Source organism: Lasiosphaeria miniovina (assembly GCF_030549165.1).
Source record: "Lasiosphaeria miniovina strain SMH2392-1A chromosome Unknown B0T26scaffold_1, whole genome shotgun sequence".
Taxonomy (NCBI): Eukaryota; Fungi; Ascomycota; class Sordariomycetes; order Sordariales; family Lasiosphaeriaceae; genus Lasiosphaeria; species Lasiosphaeria miniovina.
In genome coordinates, this window is record NW_026848220.1 from 2,411,011 (window position 1) to 2,429,054 (window position 18,044).

Sequence of the window (18,044 nt, forward strand, 5' to 3'; positions counted from 1 at the left end):
TGGTAGCAGGAAGGCAGCTTACTATCGAGCATCAGCTTCTAGTCGCCATATACATCCTTGCCCAAGCCACAAGCCAGCGAGCCACCGCACACTTCTTCTGGATCAGCCAAGGTACGGTAGCCAAGATCATGAAGAAGGTATTACCAGCTCTTGTTCAACTTCATATTGCCTTTGTCCAGCAGCCGACCGGCGAGGATGAATACGTCTACCTTGAGCTTGAGCTAGACGACCATGCCAGCCCCCTTAGTGGCTGTATCGGCACTATCGACTGTACACACATACCAGCACATGTCCCTCAGCATCTTCAAGACCGGTATTTCGACCGCAAAGGTAATATTACACAAAACGTATTTGCTGCTGTGAGATTCGACGGGACATTTACATACGTCCTTGCTGGTGCTGAAGGCTCTATTAATGATGTTACCCTACTTAACCGGGTATTTGCAAGCAAGAGTTTCCAGCCCCCAAAGAACCGATACTACCTAGCCGATAGTGGCTTCAATATGCGGGAAGGGATTGTCATTGGGTTTCCTCGTACTTGCTATCATCTCCAGGAGTAGCGAGCTGCAAAGAGGCGACCTGAAAATGCTGAAGAGCTCTACAACCTCCGCCATTCAAGATGGAGGATTCGGGTTGAGCAAGCATTTGGGTTAGCCAAGAGGAAGTTCCGGATCCTCAACAAGGGTGGCGGTCCAGAATATTCGTTGAAGAACCAGACGCGTATTATATATGCTGTTACTGGGTTGGTCAATTTCATTCTACTTAGCGAACAACGAGCACGCCAGAGAGAGGCAGAAGCACAGTATGGCGAGGCTGAAGTAGTAAGGCGTCAGGAAGAACAGCAGATATTACAAGTCTGCCGAGAGAGAGCAATATATCTAGTGGCAAACACCCCGAGTGAAGCCATTCGAGCAACTGCAGCAAGGAAGATGTGGGCAAAGTTTCAATAGAACTAGTTACATCTCTTTAAGCTAACTCTTCAAGCCAAAGTTGAATATAGGCTGCCTTTAACTCGTTTGATTGTAGAGTATTCCAAGTGACTGCTTCACGGCTAACGTTGATCTTGCTAATCAACCGAGCCTTTTGAATAGGTGTTAAGTCCTTCAACGACGGCTCGGTTTGGAAAAAATCCTGGATGTTGTAAAGGGCCTGGACAATTGCTTCTTTCTCTTCCAAGGCATTTACTGCTAGCCGAGCTGCTGCCCTCTCCAAGCTCTTGCCTAGAGATGCTTCTTCAACCTCCCGTATAGACCGCTTCTGTCCACGTATACGGCTTGAAGCAGATGAGCCAGGCTGTGGTGTTACAAGTCTTGCAAGGATATCGCTATCAGCCGCTTCAGGTCTAGACTCTTCATTATCGGAGCTCAAGTCTGCTAGATCGATCGCATCGTAGGCAAATTCGCAGGTTGCTCGTTTGTTAGGAAAGATGTCGGCATATTGATCCACGTTCTGAAGGCCGACGTTGAAAAGGAACTTTGCATTCTTACCATACCGGGCAAGGAAGGTCTCCTTCTGAAGGTCAGAGCCAATAGCTCTACCCTCCTCGTCAAAAGAAGTACCGCTAATGCTCTTCCACTCCAGGTAGTACCTGTACTTCTTCTTCTCGGAATCGTACTTGATCTTAATCTTCTTCCTCTCCCAAGGAAAGGCTGGAAACAATTCCTTCATCTTGGTAGCAACAATATCGAGCCCGACTGCTTGGGCACCTGCGCGAGGGACGTTGAAGTCACCAGCCACTGTCCGCTCCCGGAAAAGTTCCATGATAGCTTCGTACATCTCAGATGTATAGGCAAAGTTTCCCTGTGTGATTCGGCGTATCTGGGAGGGCTGGGAGGACTGGGAAGTCGGCTGGCTTTGGGATTCAATCGGCTGGCTTTGGGACTCCATGCTGAAAGTAGCTTGAGCTTCATCGAGAATAGGCTGGATCTCAGGGTCGAGAAGACCCTCGAGGTCTTTCCAGTCGGCTTGGTTCTGCATGGCTTGGTTGGCTAGCTGGAAAAGAAGGTGTAGAGTAGAAGAAAAAGAAGGCGTACAGAGTAGAAGAAAAGATGCAGGGATATTTTTTACACCGCTTGCCTAAAAGGGACTAGTACGGGTACAAAGCATTTTAGCCCCGCTTTTTTGTACCTCAGTGCGCACTGAGGCCGCACTGAGATGGCCAAGGAATCACACCCTAATGATGCACCTTCAGTCCACGACGCGACAAGCAGCCCGCGATTCCGCCGCGCATTGAATTTCCAACAAGGTACAACGTGCACATCCGACCGACCTGACCTCCAGAGCCGCCGACGCCCCAAACACGACGCAGAACCAGTCTTTACACAATTAATCGACATCGTCGCAGATGGAAGTGTCCACCCTGTCGGCCCAGGTCGCTGGCGGCCACCCGGTTCCAGACGTAGACACAAGCGCAGATGTCAACGACAGCAGCCTCAGCCGCCTCGAGGCCTTGATCCTCGAAAATGCGCGGAGCTCGAAGTCTATCTATTCCAGTACCATACCAAATTCGTCCGGGAGGAAGCGCCTAAAGCTCGACCCGGCTCTGGCCTCGTTAGACCCCGACGTCACCAAAACAGCCTTGTCCCTCCGTCTGCACGCCGAGTACAGCGATGTCCTAGAACTCCCCGAAGCCCTCGCCTCCAAAATCCCCGCTGCCGGCCCGCGCAAGAAGCAGCCCAGGCCAAACGCCGCCCAAGATGCCCCCTCCAAGTCGGAAGAGCATGCGCGCAAGCTGATCGAGGGCATACCCGCCGTCCAAAATGCAGTACCCCTCGGCGGAAGCTCTAGCGCCCTAGTCCTCTCCCGGAAACCCGGCACCGCGGGCAAGCCGGCACAGACCCAGCAGCGGAACGAGCCATATCAGACGAGCCTCGCGCAGCGGTCCGACATACTCGTGCAGCCGCGGCCAGATTGGCACCCGCCGTGGAAGCTTATGCGTGTCATCTCCGGCCATCTCGGCTGGGTGCGCGCGCTTGCCATCGAGCCAGACAACAAGTGGTTCGCGTCAGGCGCCGGCGACCGCACAATCAAAATCTGGGACTTGGCGTCGGGCGCGCTCAAGCTGACGTTGACGGGCCACATCTCGACGGTGCGCGGGCTGGCCGTGTCGCCCCGCCACCCCTACCTCTTCTCGTGCGGCGAGGACAAGATGGTCAAGTGCTGGGATCTCGAGACCAACAAGGTGATCCGCCACTACCACGGCCACCTGAGCGGTGTGTACACGCTGGCTCTGCACCCCACGCTCGATGTACTGGTCACGGGCGGCCGCGATGGCGTGGCGCGGGTCTGGGACATGCGCACCCGCAGCAACGTGCACGTGCTGTCGGGCCATACCGGCACTATCGCCAGCCTCGTCTGCCAGGAGGCCGACCCGCAGGTCGTCACGGCCAGCCTCGACTCGACGGTGCGCATGTGGGATCTTGCCGCCGGCAAGACCATGGGCGTATTGACGCACCACAAAAAGGGCGTGCGCGCCCTCGCCACACACCCCAACGAGTTCACATTTGCCTCGGGCAGCACCGGGAGCATAAAGCAGTGGAAGTGCCCCGAGGGCGCGTTCATGCAGAACTTTGACGGCCACAACGCCATTATTAATACCCTCTCGGTTAATGACCAAAACATCCTCTTCTCGGGCGGCGACAACGGGTCTATGAGCTTCTGGGACTGGAAGTCTGGCCACCGCTTCCAGGCCCTGGATACCATCGCCCAGCCTGGCTCTCTCGACGCAGAGTCTGGCATTATGAGCTCCATGTTTGATCTGTCAGGCACACGCTTGATTTGTGGCGAGACTGACAAGACGAGTGAGTTCTTTTTTCTTTCTCCTTAATAGATTTCAAATTGAATACTAATGCAATTCCTAGTCAAAATCTGGAAGGCCGACGAAAACGCCACGCCCGAGACACATCCCCTGGACTGGAAGCCGGCGTTTGCGACGCGGAAGTTTTAGGACTCCTGGCTGGAGAGTACACTCCCGTATCTGTATTGTACAGTACATAAATGAAATGCTTCTGATCACCATCTGCCGGGGTTCCCCCATGCTTCTTTTCCTCCCTTCTCTGGACCTGGGTCTATTCTAGTGTCTGGTTATTGGCATGTGCCGATTTTATCGCTTGGGGAGGCTGGGGGCGATCCATGTTTGTTCAAGGAGAAAAAAGCTGACTTCGGTTCTATGTGTAATTAAATTCAGGATTCTTCTTTTAAGGCGGATGCCGGGGCTTTTATGCTGTACATCGTGAAACCCCGGCTCTCTGGGTGGTTCAACACGGGCTTGAAACCGTTTGATCTGGTATTTGAGGTTACTGGAGAGGCTGGCCGGCCCCCCGACTGGCCAGGTAAACTGCATAAATTTATTATACATCGTCACACGTGTAGGTAATCACGAGCAATAAGTATAGGGCCGATGATCAAATATGACTCGTCCAGTGAGCTGTTTTGTTTTCTTTCCATTTTCTTTCCACTTCTGCCCCTTTTGCCCCTTTCCCCCCCCCCCCCCCCCTTTCCCTTTTTTTCTTTTCCTCGTTTTTTAATAGATTTCTACCCCCAGGTTTCCGGGGCTTCTTTTATTCTTGGCAAGGAGGAAAAAAGATAATCAAGCCCACCCATCATGCACTAGCCGTGCAAACTAGACTATGTACCTACTAGAAACCCTGACATTGGCTTGGGTGGCTTGGGTGGCTTGGATGGCTATTTACATACCCGCGATCTCGCGTGTCTTTATAGTAGGTATTCTAGTAGTCCTCGATATAAGAACCTTTTTTCGTATATTTATCACCACGCATATCTATACACATAGACGCCGTCTTCATCTTCATATTCCTCGAGTGTCGATATTCGGGGGTCTGCCGGTACGAGACTGCCGTGGCAACCCGACTTTGGGATCTTCTTGTCTCTTGCCGATATTTTCATCAAACCGCTGCCTTGTTGATGGTGCTGATGCGGACGCTGTTGCGTTTCTTGCCGCCGATATTTCCTCGTTTAACGCCTCTGCTGCTATGTCCCCTGCTTGCCTCCGTTGCTCGTTATATTCCCGTGTGCTTCTTGTAGTCATCGGCTCTTGGTATATGTGTTGAGTCCCATATTGTTGTGAGCCCTCGTACCGTTGCTGACCCGCATAGGGCTGACCCATATATGGTTTTTGAGGCATATATGGTTGTTGAGGCATATATGTCTGTTGATATGGTTGTGGAGGCGCATAGGGTTGTTGGCTCCCGTGCTGGATCCCTGTTCTCATTGCCGGCCCTTCTTTCCTCATGTATATGGTTCTCAGCACTTCAATCTTCCCCCCATGTGTGGATTCTTGCACCCCCTCTTCAACGCAGAGCTTTGTTATCTCCTCTGCAAAGTAGGTAAGCCTGATCAATATCTCTCTCTCTCTCTCTCTCTCTGGACCTTCTGGGTTTCTGGGGTTATGTTCTTGTATTCCATCTTTGCATGCGGCTCATCTTCTTTCCTTGCTCTTTGCATCTCGGCCACTAGAACCTCGAGGCGTGCATAACCTTTGAGGTAATAACCCTCGTATCCCAAATCTACCATGGTAGGCTATACAGATCAGATTACAAGAAAAGTAGACTTATAAGAGAGGTAAGGGGGCTGAAGTTGGCAGGGGGGGTATTGCCAGTGGGGTTCGTGCTACGGTAAGTGGCTCCAGGAACAGGTAAACAGAGTGAAAACCACTTGTTGCTTTGCCCAAGTCTATTAGGCCTGGGTCAGGCCGTACGATTGAAGCTGAAGCTGTACGACGGGGATACTTTCCTGGACGCCGCGTGGGTGGCCCGGTCGGCTGTGTTGCCCGACCGCCGCCACCCGCGCTGTACCACCCCAACAAATGTGTGAGAATATAAGTGATGAAACATTTGCATGCACCAGGGGGGCCCGTGTTCGAGTGCCTTCAAAACTTGTTGCGGCTGCTTGTACTACTATTACACTGAAACTGAAAACAAGTGGGAACGGAACCAAACATGAAGGGAAAATGAGCAGATAGAAAAGAAACCAACCTGAAGGTTTGCCTCGCTCCCAAAGCTGGATATCGACAAACAAGACGGCCGCTTTCCTCCCCGAGGCGGCGGATTTTGCTGTCCCCGCTTACCAGCTCCAACGCGGCTTCCATCACCGCCGTTATCTCCTACTCTTGACCTTAGGCCTCTCCGCCTCTTCTTGCGAAGAGGGTGTATTCAATTTCGGTTTTTTTATTGGTGTGTATACTTGTCTGCTTAGCGAACAACATTTCTTCTCCTGTGGAACTCCGTTCGGCATCCCCTTTCGCACTTGAAAGGCCACTGTGTTCTTGATGTGTGTAGTCGCTAGAGTTGTGCCCTGAACTGCCTAGAGGTGGCAACCATGGCTCTGGTCTATGAAAGAAACTCCTAGTGTTATCCCTGCCCTGTGGATCGTCATATCTCTGTGGATTTGTGCTATTTTGATTCAATTTTGCTTGCATCTTGTCAACAAGATTGATCGACCGCTGAATCAGTTTCCTTTTCTTCCGTAACCTCTTCCCCTCATTGTCTATTCTTTCCCGTTCTTCCCGATCTTCCCTTTTTTTTCTTCTCGGGCCTTCCCAGGCTTCTACTCGACTCAAGTAGCCTTATATTTGCTAGGATATATTCTTCACTGTGCTTCGGCATTATGGGCTGTTAGGCGTATTTAGTTGAAGCCAGTTCGTAACCGTGAATACGATAGTGAAGAGGTTGCAAACTTGCAAGAAGCAGAGGGCGAGGCTTGTTTACAAGACACTAGAGAGGATATTTATGTTATTCAAAGAAGCCGCAGTGTTCAAAGACTTCTTTCCCTGTCTTTGCAGGATTGACATCCCCTCTTTATGGAAGTGTCAATCTCTAAGAGAGCAAGTAGCCAAAACGGAGATTCGGGATTTCGACAAATCCAACCGCCGTGTCAAGGCATGTATGAAGATCTTGCAGGGAGTCAGGCCAGGGGCTTCACCCACACCGTTCCCAGTAGCAAGCGAATGCCTTGAACGGACAGCGGAATCCAGGAATTCCATGTGTACCTTGAGCAAGATTTGCTGGGCTGCTATTTTTTCGGCTTGGCCACGGTCTTGGTGCGTTCACAAAACGGGCCGTCTTTGCGGGTCGGCTGGCTGGCAGGCCTCCGGGCCTCATCCCGTAATCCGGCCTAGTCCGCGTCAGCTCATCCCACCTCGGGTCGACCTACCCGCTGGAAACGAGAAGCATTTGGGTGACGCTCTTTGGACGAAATAATATACTGCCGTAGGAAGAATTATTAAAGCCCCGACAAGAAACATCGAGACTCTTGTCGTGTACAAAGATCAAACATACGCGGCTCGGGGCTGCGCCACTCCGGTTGCCGACTTCCCAAGCTTTATAAACAAGATAGTTCTCCCTTTTCGTTGAGCAACATGCATAGAGAGCCAGAGTTTCCCGTCAGCACTCTAATCGTCTGGTCCGCTCTCTAGAGATACCGCAGCAAAATGCACGTCCAGCGGAGAAGTAGAGAAGGCGAGGTGAATGTAAATTTCCTCACCTGGAAATTAAAATCCAGCCTTCTTTCTAAGCGTCTAGGTCGCATACTCTGTCTTCCGACCAGGCTTGGATCGAGTTGGAGCTCATCAGCTGTCATAGCAAGCGACTAGAGGCTGTCAAGGGAAGTTACCTAGCTTGGAGGCGCGAAAGGGGCGTGGTCTTAGATGAGCCATTGCGATGAGGAAACTTTGAGACAGAAGAGAAGCGTCAGCTGAATGCCGGTCGGGCCGGTGACGAAAACTTCATGCCTCTTCCCCCAAAAGAGATTCCGCTACAGCATGGTGTCAAACTCACGATCTCAGCCCCTCCTCGGGCCTCAAGCGACCTTCCCCACCTCCAGAGCAAGAGAGGGTTCCGGTGCTATGTCCGTCATCTCGAGGTTTCGACCTCAAAGTATGGAATGACTCTTACCCTGTTTGAGTCAGGCCAGGTAAATCACCGAGGAAACTGCACCTCCAGCCTTGAGACGAACAAAAAAAACGTGACATTTTTTTTTGTTTACCTAAGCTAGTTTGCTCTCCAAGATGCTCCCACGAAATGACCTCCAGCGATACAAACGCGTCTACAAGCTCAGTTTCCACTGCTAGGCTTTCTCGACCGACCAAAAAGACGCCTGAACGAAAATCCATCGTTGCCTCTGCTTCCTCAGGTAGGGCTTGAATTTTCACTGCTCGTCGAGTTGAAGGTATTCGCACTGCTCTTCGAGTCCCAGGAGCTCTTTGAATACGCGCTATCACTTCTTTTAGATCTAGGGAGAACCTTGAAAGATGATACGTGCTGTACTGTAGGTGCTGTAGGCACTGCTGCTCCGGCGTTGCTATTCAAGTCGCAGTGGTCCTTGGGTTGGGCAAGCTGTCTACTAGTTTCAATGTCAATTCCTCGACCATACTCCTCTGCCATCTGGTGACATGCGGTGACTTTTTTTGTTATCTCGTTAAGTTCTGCTGCCCCTGCTACCCGTGCTGCCTCTGCTGCCTCCTTCTGCCTCTGTCTCGTCTTTTCCATAATTTTCATCAATTTCGCGGATTGCTTCAATTTTTTTATCACTAATAGCATATTAGACCTGCGGCACACCATTGACCATGGAGGCTGGGGGTCTGAACATGATAATAGACGAGTAGGCGTACGTAGAATAGAATAGACGACTGTATAAAAAGAAAAGAGGCGAATGGAATAGATTCCGCAGGGACCAAACGTTGTGAGAGAAATGAAGCGAGCAAGTCTCCTTATCAGGATTTCGGGCAGTTCAGGAAAGGTGCAATGCCAGCATCGGTCCGGACTCTCTTCCCATGGCGAACACCTCGGCTTTTGTATTCCACTCTCCACTCTCCTAGATACACAAACGCAGCTCCATTCTGTTGGAGTTCCGCCAAAGCCTGGTGGCATGTATCAGGCTCTCACAGTCACATAGCGAGCCGCGGATCAGATATCATGTTCTCTTTCCACCCTAGCACCAGCGACTGGTTGGCCTCGGATATCCATCGGGTTTGGCCTGGATTTGAGACGATGCTGCAACATGCTAGGGGAGTTGGTTGGCCGGCCAGGTAGCATGATTGTTGGTGGCGGCGTGGTAAACAACACCCCTGAATCGATCCTCCATACAAAACCCTAACCCAGCCCCGCAACGGCCTATTCAGAGTCAAATAACCTGGCATACTATGGAACACAGATCTCGAAAATTATCTCTTTTCCTTTGTGGCACCGCTATTGTTTTGTAATCATTGTTTCGGATTTTGTCTACATTCATTCTTCAATCAAGTCTTTATCAGATGTCAAAGGTTGAAGTGGCGGTGATCACGCTTTGGTCTTCGTCCCAACACCAAACAGTCAGCGGCCTGCTAGCCAGCCAACTGGACCAGCATGCCACCACCACCAACACCAACATCGAAGTCTCGAGAGACGGTCGTCGCAACACACACATACCGTTAACCTTCCTTGTCCGAACGAAAAAGCGCGCTCTCCTTCATAGCACGCGCTTTACGCTTGCGAACACCAACCATGGATGGAGCAACTACTAGCGCACTCTCACCAGGTAGCGTCTCCATGACCTTGGCATCGATTGCTGTCACCCCTTCTCCCACGCATCATCACCAGCGTGTTAAGCGGTAAGTCGGAGTGAGTTGCGACATGTCTCATCTTGATCGCAATTTGCCTTCGAGCCAGGTACCAGGTACCAGAGGCCAAACGGATAGCGTGTTTGCTGTGGGGGATGCTGCCGAATGACTCACTCGGCGCCGATGGGTTGCCGCAGGGGGAACAACGTGACCGACAAACCACCAGCTCATCCATCTACCAACGGCTCAGTTTTTTGCCAGCACAAAGAGGTTCATCCAGTTGGAGGGCGCCACAACAGAATCTCCGGCTTCCCAGTGTCTAGTAGGCAATGAGAAGAGAAGGGGGCGGCAGACATCACATCCTAGCATGGTCAGCATTCAGAAAGCGGGGAGGAGACGATGAGGGCAAAATCCGAGACACCCAAGCAATAGTTACCACGCCGCCCCGCCCCTCCCGCGGCAAAGACTCTCTCCTCTTCTAGCATAAGCATCCGGATGAGACCTGACCGAGTGGCGACCAAACAAGTTATTACCATGCGCTTGAAATCCAGTAATGTGCGAGCGCCACAGTTCGTTCATTCGTAGAGTATCATCGTTGACCCGAGCATGACCGGAGGCTGAATTAAATTCGGTAAAAAACGAGGACCACGAATAGTTCGACTGTGTCAAGATAGGTAGCTGCTAGCTGTGGGTATGGCTAATCGCACTTCTCTGTACTAGTCGGGGATCCTAGAATCCAGTTGTCCGTCCAGGTAGGGCCCGAAGGTCTTGTCTGGAAAAAGGATACTAAAACTCCAAATTGTATGCAATAGGCCTCAGGCGGAGAGCAAGAGCGTCAACTGGGCGAGCCGTCTGCCTTGCCGGTCCGCGTGGAAAGGCGTCAGCCCGTCCCATTTTCTCTGCTGCCTGATTCCCCCATTATGCTCCTAATAATTCCCCATTCCCCCTAAACGTCCGCAAAGACGCCAGATATCTCTGTGCTTGTTCGAACAAAGTTTAAAAAGAAAGGATAATACCACTTGCATCGTACACAAGACAACAACTGCCATCGTCATCAAATTGACCGTAAGTCCACCTTCCCCAAATGCCGTTCCCTCCGGTTCCAGGACAATGCATGCAAAAAAGACGCGCGCTTTTGGCCCGTTCCCTTGGCTACCATCTAAGCCGTCTATAGAGCTAGATGTCTCCAAGGAAGTGTTTTTGTGGAATCAAAACCCCATCGAGATGGCCGCGATTCTCATTCCCCAAAAGGTTCGACAAAGGAAATTCGATTAGTGTCACAAGGGGGTTGTTGTGATGTTTGTTGTTGATATGTTCAGCATGTGTATAAGGTGATATTAATATGCGAGGTCCATAGCGTGTGATTTACTCGAGGATGCCTTTCCACATCCCTGGAGCACCATAACCACCGACAGCAGGGTGGATTGATGGGATCAAGAAGGATGCAGCTGCTTCCGTCGAGCAGCAAACTCGCTTGTGGCTTCCTCCCAGGGCAGCACGAACGGGTATCTGCTGAGATTGCTCAACAAAGTCGGTGCGCGCGCGAACCATAGCGTCTGGCCAACCCGAATTGCTGAGGAATCCACCAACAAGCATCTCCCGAACATTGTCTTGGAGCGAATTATCGATGGAAACCGCCCGGCTCCGCTTAGAGCCTCTCTTTGTTTGGGCCGTGGCTTGCATAGCACCGTTGCGCTGCAACTCCTGTAAAGCCCTCGCCGCGTCGTCAATCTCGCGTGGAGTCCCAAGCGACATGTCGCACAAGTCCTTTCCCACCGGGCCGGTGTAGGACTCGGGCGATGCGGTCAAGCATTCCTCTTCATAGACTTCGGGAACCGAAGCAATGGTTGGTCTCAAGCTAAGCCTCTCTCCGCATAGCTTCGCATATCGGCATCGCGCCTGTACATCCAATTTGGATGACGGCGCGCTAACCGATGAAGAAGCAGATGAGATCGAGGAAGAGCGTGAAATCCGGGACGAGTCCGAAACCATTGATTCGGGCGAAGACGCAGTCGAGATTGAGTTTGCAAGAGACGATCGACGGGTGAAGTGGCTCTGAGGGGACAAGACGGATGATGGAGACCACCGATCAAGAGACTGGATGGCCATGGTGCACGAGGCCTGGGCCATGGCGAAGCCCATCGAAGAGCTTTTCCCAAGGAGATAGGACGCAGCACCCACAGCAGGAGTGCTGAATCCGCTAGACTGAGGCGTCAGACGCGGTGTAGGCAGGAGACCCAGCGCAGGAGCCAATCGACCAGGCGTATATACAGTGGCTGGAGTTGGCTCCATGACGGCCGGAGCACCGTAGCATTTGCGTGTCGGGGCTACGTCGGCTTCGTACCCGAAGGCGCAGACACGCTCGTTGGGTGGAGTATAGAGGGACCTCGCAGGGGTTTCGTTATCCAGGCCTTGACCTGGCCACCACGAAGCCAGCTCCTCAACGTTGTCCAATTCAGGTGTCAGGTTGAGAATAACATTTCGAAACTCCTCACACTGCCGCTCATACTCCCCTGGAGATCCGCTGCCGGGAGAAGGGGGCTGAGAGGGCGTGAACTTCATCACACACTCGGTCCACCGGTTGTAGACCTGTTCAGTGATGTGGAGCTTCCAGTTAACGGCGAGGAGGAAGGCCATTTCGTTCCGGTTGATTTCAGAGGTCTCGAGACCCGATATCTTGCTCCAGGCGCGGGCCGAAAAGTTGCGGTCCTGCAAGTACTTTGAGGCTAGGATCAAAGCCGCAAGGAACATGCGACGCCCGCATTGCACGGCCTGGCTGGTTTGGCAGTAGCTGGGTTGCTCCATTGTGAAGTCATGGTCCGGCACGTGCGGCTTGATTAGTATCAGGTAATAGAGAGCCACTTGTAAGGTGGAATAGCTGGTCCGCGACCGGCGCAACGTTTCTTGAATGAAAGTGCGCAGCGGCAACACGGCGTTGTTTCCATCCTCATTGCGCGAGACAACTGACGAAGTCGGCCAGATAGCCTCAACAATGTGTGTGGAAGAGTCTGGACAGATTTGGTTTGAGCGCATGTCCATCACGGTAGGCTGCAAGAATCTTCCTTACCAACGAGGTTGTCGACAAAATCCACCTTCCGGTCCGCTTGTCGCACGAGAGGCGGAGGCCGTCCGCGGGATGTAGCGGAGTTGTAAGTTCGTCGAGGATTTGGCGGCAGCTCGGTCTGGGGCTCGCCCTGGGAGTGCTGAAAAACCGGTTTCTGCTGCCATGGCAGCCTTCCGGCAGGCTCGAACGAGCCCTTGACAGAAGAACCGCAGATGCCGCTTCCAATGGAGCTTACCGAGGACTGTGAAGAGCTTGTGGGACCGGAAAAGCAAGAGTCGCAGGAGTCGGAGTCGGATGTGGGAACACTCAGGGTGGTATCGTCCGAGTGCTGGGAGGAGGTATCGGACCAGACCGATGTGGAGGAGGCCGAAGCCTTGGTGGCTAGAGAGGAATTGTAGGGGGCATTGCAAAGTGACGTGATGAAAGCGAGCGGTTCGAATCCGTCGCACTTCATCTTGGGTTACGGAGGGCGGGTGAGCTCCCAGTAGCCTCCAGTCGCCGTCACGCTGTGTCGACTGCTGAAACCAAAGTGCTGAGCCGATCGTGAAGACCTTATCGAGATGCAAGTTCCACAACAAGTCCCATTGACCGCTGTGTAACTATTTACGTCGAAAGGGGAGGCGACTTCTAGAGCGATGTGCGCGAAGCCGACTTTTCACGAAAGATCAGACCAGGAGACAGAGAAGAGACGGCGACTGGAGTAGAGAGGGTTTTCCCAAGAGGCATTGTGTGTGTCTTTCGCTGATACGAGCGGAAGAGCGAGGATATATGGCAGCTAGAGCGCGACCATCTAGGCGGAGAGCGGGTTATCGAATGTGGGCGGTTCGAAACGCGATACGGGGGTGGTATGAAGGGTTGGAGACGCGCTGCAGATGATGCAGGTACGGGAGCGGACGCGAAGGTGTGGCTAGAAGCTCGAGGCTCTTTTAAGTGACTTAAGGGCGACGAGCTGGTGGTGACCCGCGAATAGTAATAGAGTGACTCTTTGGGCGCGTGGTCGCTAGGGGGCGAGGGAGCTTTCAGGTGCCGCTATAGAGTGAGTGGGTTGGCCCCCTGGTCTTTCTCGATGACTCTTCGCGGTTTCGGGGTGGCGAGGGCAAAGGGCCTAACCGACTCTTACCGCTGGGGAAACAGGTGGCTCCAACTGGCAGGAGTACCCTGTAGTGGTGTGACCTACTCCAGACAGAAGCCTGAAAGTGTCTCTTCTTCAGGTGGGCTGTGGCGAGTGCAGTCACGGTCTTGGGATGGAGATGCAGGCAAAAAATGAGTGAGAGGAGAGTGTTAACCGTGTTTGGTTGTTGGGGCCTTCTTTGACGGCGGGCGGCGCTGGGCCTTCTTTGTTCAGGGCCGGATTGAGTAACGTGGGCAAGCGGCAGAATCGGGTGCTAAAATGACCAAGACGTCGATCAGAGAGGAGCGGCGTTCTTGTATCGGACCCGGAAAGTCGTTTAGAATGTCTGCTGTCGGTCTAGTTTTTTCCTTTGTCGCAGGGTGCAAGTGAATGCCGCGCGAGAAAGGGAAAAGGTCTAGACAAACAGGCAGGGAAGCATTGGAATCGAAGAAACAGGGGACGGGAGAGAAGAAGACGAAAAAGTCGTGGACCAAACGAAACGAGAAATACAATGACTAGATGTGACGAGAGAGGGGAGAGAATACACAGATCTCACAAGCAGACTACTGGAGTCGCTTCTTCCTAGATCTTGGAGTCGATCATGGCTGCTGCTGTGGTCGATGGGGAAAGAAGGGGAGGAGGAGCGTCCCGGCAAGGGCTGGGTGGGCTACGGTGCAGTTTTGAATGGGGGGCGCTGGAGATGCCAGACTACCAGACTTGAACTCCGTGGGCAGCAGCCAACCCACAGCGCTGTTCAGTGCTGCACTCTGCTAGCAGGTGCATGCGCATCCATGCCTCCACCCGGGCTGGGAACTTGGTTGTCAGGCCCTCCTTCCACTTACTTTTCTGGAAGTGCCTCCATTCCACCTTTCACTAGCAGCACCACCACTATCAGAGTTCCCGTCGTCGATTAAACTCACGCAAGACGCCGTACTGCTTCCAAATGTCCCCCAGAACAGAACAGCGATGAAGTGTCCCCCTCAATCAGAGTTAAGGCAGGTAACCTAAGGAAACCCTGTCACCACTGCTTCCTCCTAAACCTCAGTAGCATACTACTATCGTGATGGTCAGTTATCTGTTTAGAGTGGTTCTTTTCCTACCTCTTGTTGCACAGTGTCCCCCAATTGTAGTACCGAATGATTTCTCGCAAGACGGTACCGTCTGCCGGGGGGTTGGCATTGCACACACCTACTACGGAGTATTGTAACAGGGCAAAACTAAGCGTGTCTGCTCGAGAAGCCATCATCTCGAGGTTGTCTTGTCCTCCTGGTTCTGCCATTCTGCCCTCCCGAGGCCACACCGTCTTCACACCCACCCCCCTTCCCCCTTCTGCCCACACTTCATTTCTGTCGTTGCTTCTCGATTCGATGGTCCGGCACCCATCTCACCCACTACGAGACGCTCTTGCAGTTTCAACTCGCAGAGGATGGGAAAATGAGTGCGAATCGGCGACGCATTGATTGGCTCCTCTGCTGCATGGCGGCGGGGGCAAAATCTCGTGCGCCTGTGTGGCTAGTTCATCCATCCAAGGAGCGGACGAGCATCACAAAGCCAAATTTACCCCTGTCTAGCGCTTGGCCCACATGCCAAAAGAAGCTTAGCCTCCAAGCGAAGGCGCAGAGTGCATCATGACCACACCCATCAGCACACAAAGCTGTTTCTGTTGATCCCTGGCTCTGCCTGCTGCCACCACAGTCATCTAGCGTCCCGTTCGTTGTTCTCCATTTTGAGTCCGCTGCCTGTTCCGCAAAGGCAACACATCCGCGTCTTGGGTTGTTTTCGCCCGGCATCTTCCAACAAGACAAATCCAGCACCACCACCACCACCATTTTAGGTGTGGCATGAAATAATTACCTAGACAGCGGGCGAACTGAAGACGATCGTGCAATTGATATGTATTTTGCCATGTTGCATACGCCCTCAGGCCGCTAAAAACTGTAGGTGATTTCACCATAAGGCCGCCCAGGCATTGCCCAGGCACATCGTCGATGAGTCGACTCACTCACACAAAATATCTACCGTACACAGTAGGTAATTTCACTCATCAAGTGCGAGAATAATTGGCGAGCTGAGGTGCCCGGCGCTGTTCAGCCGACAAGGGGGGTGGGAGGGAGTTCGTCGAGCTCACTCGCCACTCCTTTACGGGCGAGCACGGCCTGTGCACGGAACACCACTTTTCTTTCTGCCACTTCCATTTCCTTTTTTTGAGTTTCTTTACGGAGTACGCTCGACCCTCTGAACGTCGCAATTGCCACCGTTTTTTTTGCTTCACTAAGTTTAACTTCGTCGTTTGATAGTATGATAAGAAACTTACTGTTTGTCGATCTCTGCGATTCCCCTCATTTCGCCTCTTGCCTCCTTCCATGTGTTAGGTCATGGTGAAAAAAAAAGGTGGCGTCACATAAACTCAAGACACTTCATCCATTTTTCCTCATTTGATGCTGCTGTGTGTGGTTGTGCTGTTGTTATGGAGGGTCCATGTTTGCAGTCATTGGGTGGTCCCCGCCAAACCCTGCCTTGTCCAGTGACGCATCGAAAATGGCATTGCATCTGCTGCTTTGTTGCTTTGCTTTGCTTTGCTTGATTGCTTGCTGGCCCGGCCTGGCCTCCTCACAGCCGCGCGATCAGTCATCCAACACCCAATTTCATTCATCAATGTATCCGTACCAACTTGGAGTTAAATTTATCGCAAAAAACGCAGGTTGAAGTGTATGAGGCACAGCACGGCTGAGTAACCATGGACGAGCTGTGCAGGGCTTTGTGTGAGAGCAATGATGCCTATGAGAAGCAACCTACACGTACATTGCCTTCTAGGTTGTGTTGTTGCACATCATCTTACCTACTCATAGTGGGACATATCTTACACTGACGGGGGTTTTGAGCGCCTGTTTTAGTGAGTGCCTAGGACGACTTAGCGCTAGGAATTCCAAGGAAGTGGCGCTCTTCTCATCACGCCCAAATCTCTCTGATGGTTTCAGGGACCGCCAACTAACTCCAAGGATGGTGTTCAACTCGGGAACGAAGCCCATGCAGCCAATAACCCCTTCTTCGCCATCGCTTATTACCCTAACGCACCTGGCTATGTCTGATGAGACTCTCACATCATCGTCGTCATCGTAGGGACATGGTCAGTGCAGGCAGATGTCTATATTTGATCATGATACAGTGGCATAGTCGACCACGTTGTCAAGGTTCAGAGTCGCGCGACTCCTTTCCCCACACAAAATGCAGGCACGGATCCATGCCTGGGCTGTGCCAGTCAACCCCCAAGACCGTCAAGCCCCATCAATGCCTTCGACACGCCAGCCCGGGAGCCCGGGAGCAATCCGCCCGACCACCAGACATCCAGCCAGTGCTCTCTATTGGAGATAGCTCGGTATTGGAGATGGCTAGGTATAGCTCTAGTGTATGTCGTAAGGTTGGTAGGCATTCCAATGTTTTTTTTGGGTTGTCGTGGTGTTGACGCACAAGGAAGCAAGTGTAAGTGTTAGGTTGCTTCTGTCTCCCCACGAACGGCGGACGCGATGTGCTGCGGCCACCACCTAACGAAAGCGAATAGCAAGCCCACCCTCTCTGGCCCCCGACTGGGCACTCTACAGCCCGGACAGCTGGCCAGGACTCGCTTTGGGGCACTCTCGGACCTGGCGAAGAAGCTACAGATAACTTTTTGGGTTGCCCCTCCTCTCCAAATCCCAAATGCTGGCCGCCCAATCCTTTGCGAGCCGTGTGCCGGCCCCGCGGTAGGTGGCTCTCATTCGTCCGGCGGAATTGATAGGAGAGCGAAAGCCGGCCACTGGTGGGCGCTGTGAGCCGTCGTCCCTGCCATCTAAACTCACTTCGCGACGGCCAACGGCTTGGCCGACCTGATGGTGCATGCTGAAGTGCTGCGCGTTTTCTGCACGACGACAACAGCAGCAGTGAACAACCCCCACCAAGTCGTCGTAGCAATGGACGCCAGCTATACTTTCCCCGCTTCTTGCACGCTCGATGATGCCCCAACATGATCGGAAGGCTGATTGTTTCCGGACCCGTGCCAGCTCAGAGTGTGCGCATTGCCTACAGTATACGGCACCTACTATATGTATGTGGGTGTATAATGGAAAATAAACTTTGTCAAGAAGCTGGTTCAGTGACGCCGACCAAAGACGCAGAGCAACCCAACATTACCTAGGCGGGGGTTCGTCCGTCTCTCGTGCGAGGCAGACAGATGGATGTGGGGGGAAACCTCTCGGTAACTCAACTCCTGTCTAAACCTACCATCTCCTATGCAATGAAAGCATGGCGGCCAAGGCTACGGTGGCGGTTGCGGCCCCGAC

The 18,044-nt window shown here is 52.6% G+C and overlaps 4 protein-coding genes across 4 annotated transcripts; 2 read left to right on the forward strand and 2 right to left on the reverse strand.

The window, feature by feature from the left end:
- Positions 1–2,344: 2,344 nt before the first annotated feature.
- B0T26DRAFT_745643 (WD40-repeat-containing domain protein) lies at positions 2,345–3,946 on the forward strand (the record flags this gene model as incomplete). The annotated part of the gene is made up of 2 exons (XM_060444593.1): positions 2,345–3,800; positions 3,861–3,946. 2 exons carry the CDS (start codon positions 2,345–2,347, stop codon positions 3,944–3,946), a joined length of 1,542 nt encoding a protein of 513 aa, XP_060302485.1.
- Positions 3,947–4,495: 549 nt separating this feature from the next.
- On the forward strand, positions 4,496–4,833 carry B0T26DRAFT_685086 (uncharacterized protein; the record flags this gene model as incomplete). Its single annotated transcript, XM_060440862.1, has 1 exon — positions 4,496–4,833. A coding segment is annotated over exon 1 (164 nt), but the record flags the coding sequence as incomplete, so codon positions are not given.
- Positions 4,834–10,918: 6,085 nt separating this feature from the next.
- B0T26DRAFT_635837 (uncharacterized protein) lies at positions 10,919–13,071 on the reverse strand (the record flags this gene model as incomplete). Its single annotated transcript, XM_060436766.1, has 2 exons — positions 10,919–12,561; positions 12,621–13,071. 2 exons carry the CDS (start codon positions 13,069–13,071, stop codon positions 10,919–10,921), a joined length of 2,094 nt encoding a protein of 697 aa, XP_060302487.1.
- Positions 13,072–16,553: 3,482 nt separating this feature from the next.
- B0T26DRAFT_28856 (uncharacterized protein) lies at positions 16,554–17,875 on the reverse strand. The gene has a single exon (XM_060434178.1). The coding sequence runs from the start codon at positions 17,728–17,730 to the stop codon at positions 17,014–17,016; it is 717 nt and encodes a 238-aa protein (XP_060302488.1). The 5' UTR covers positions 17,731–17,875; the 3' UTR covers positions 16,554–17,013.
- Positions 17,876–18,044: the final 169 nt, after the last annotated feature.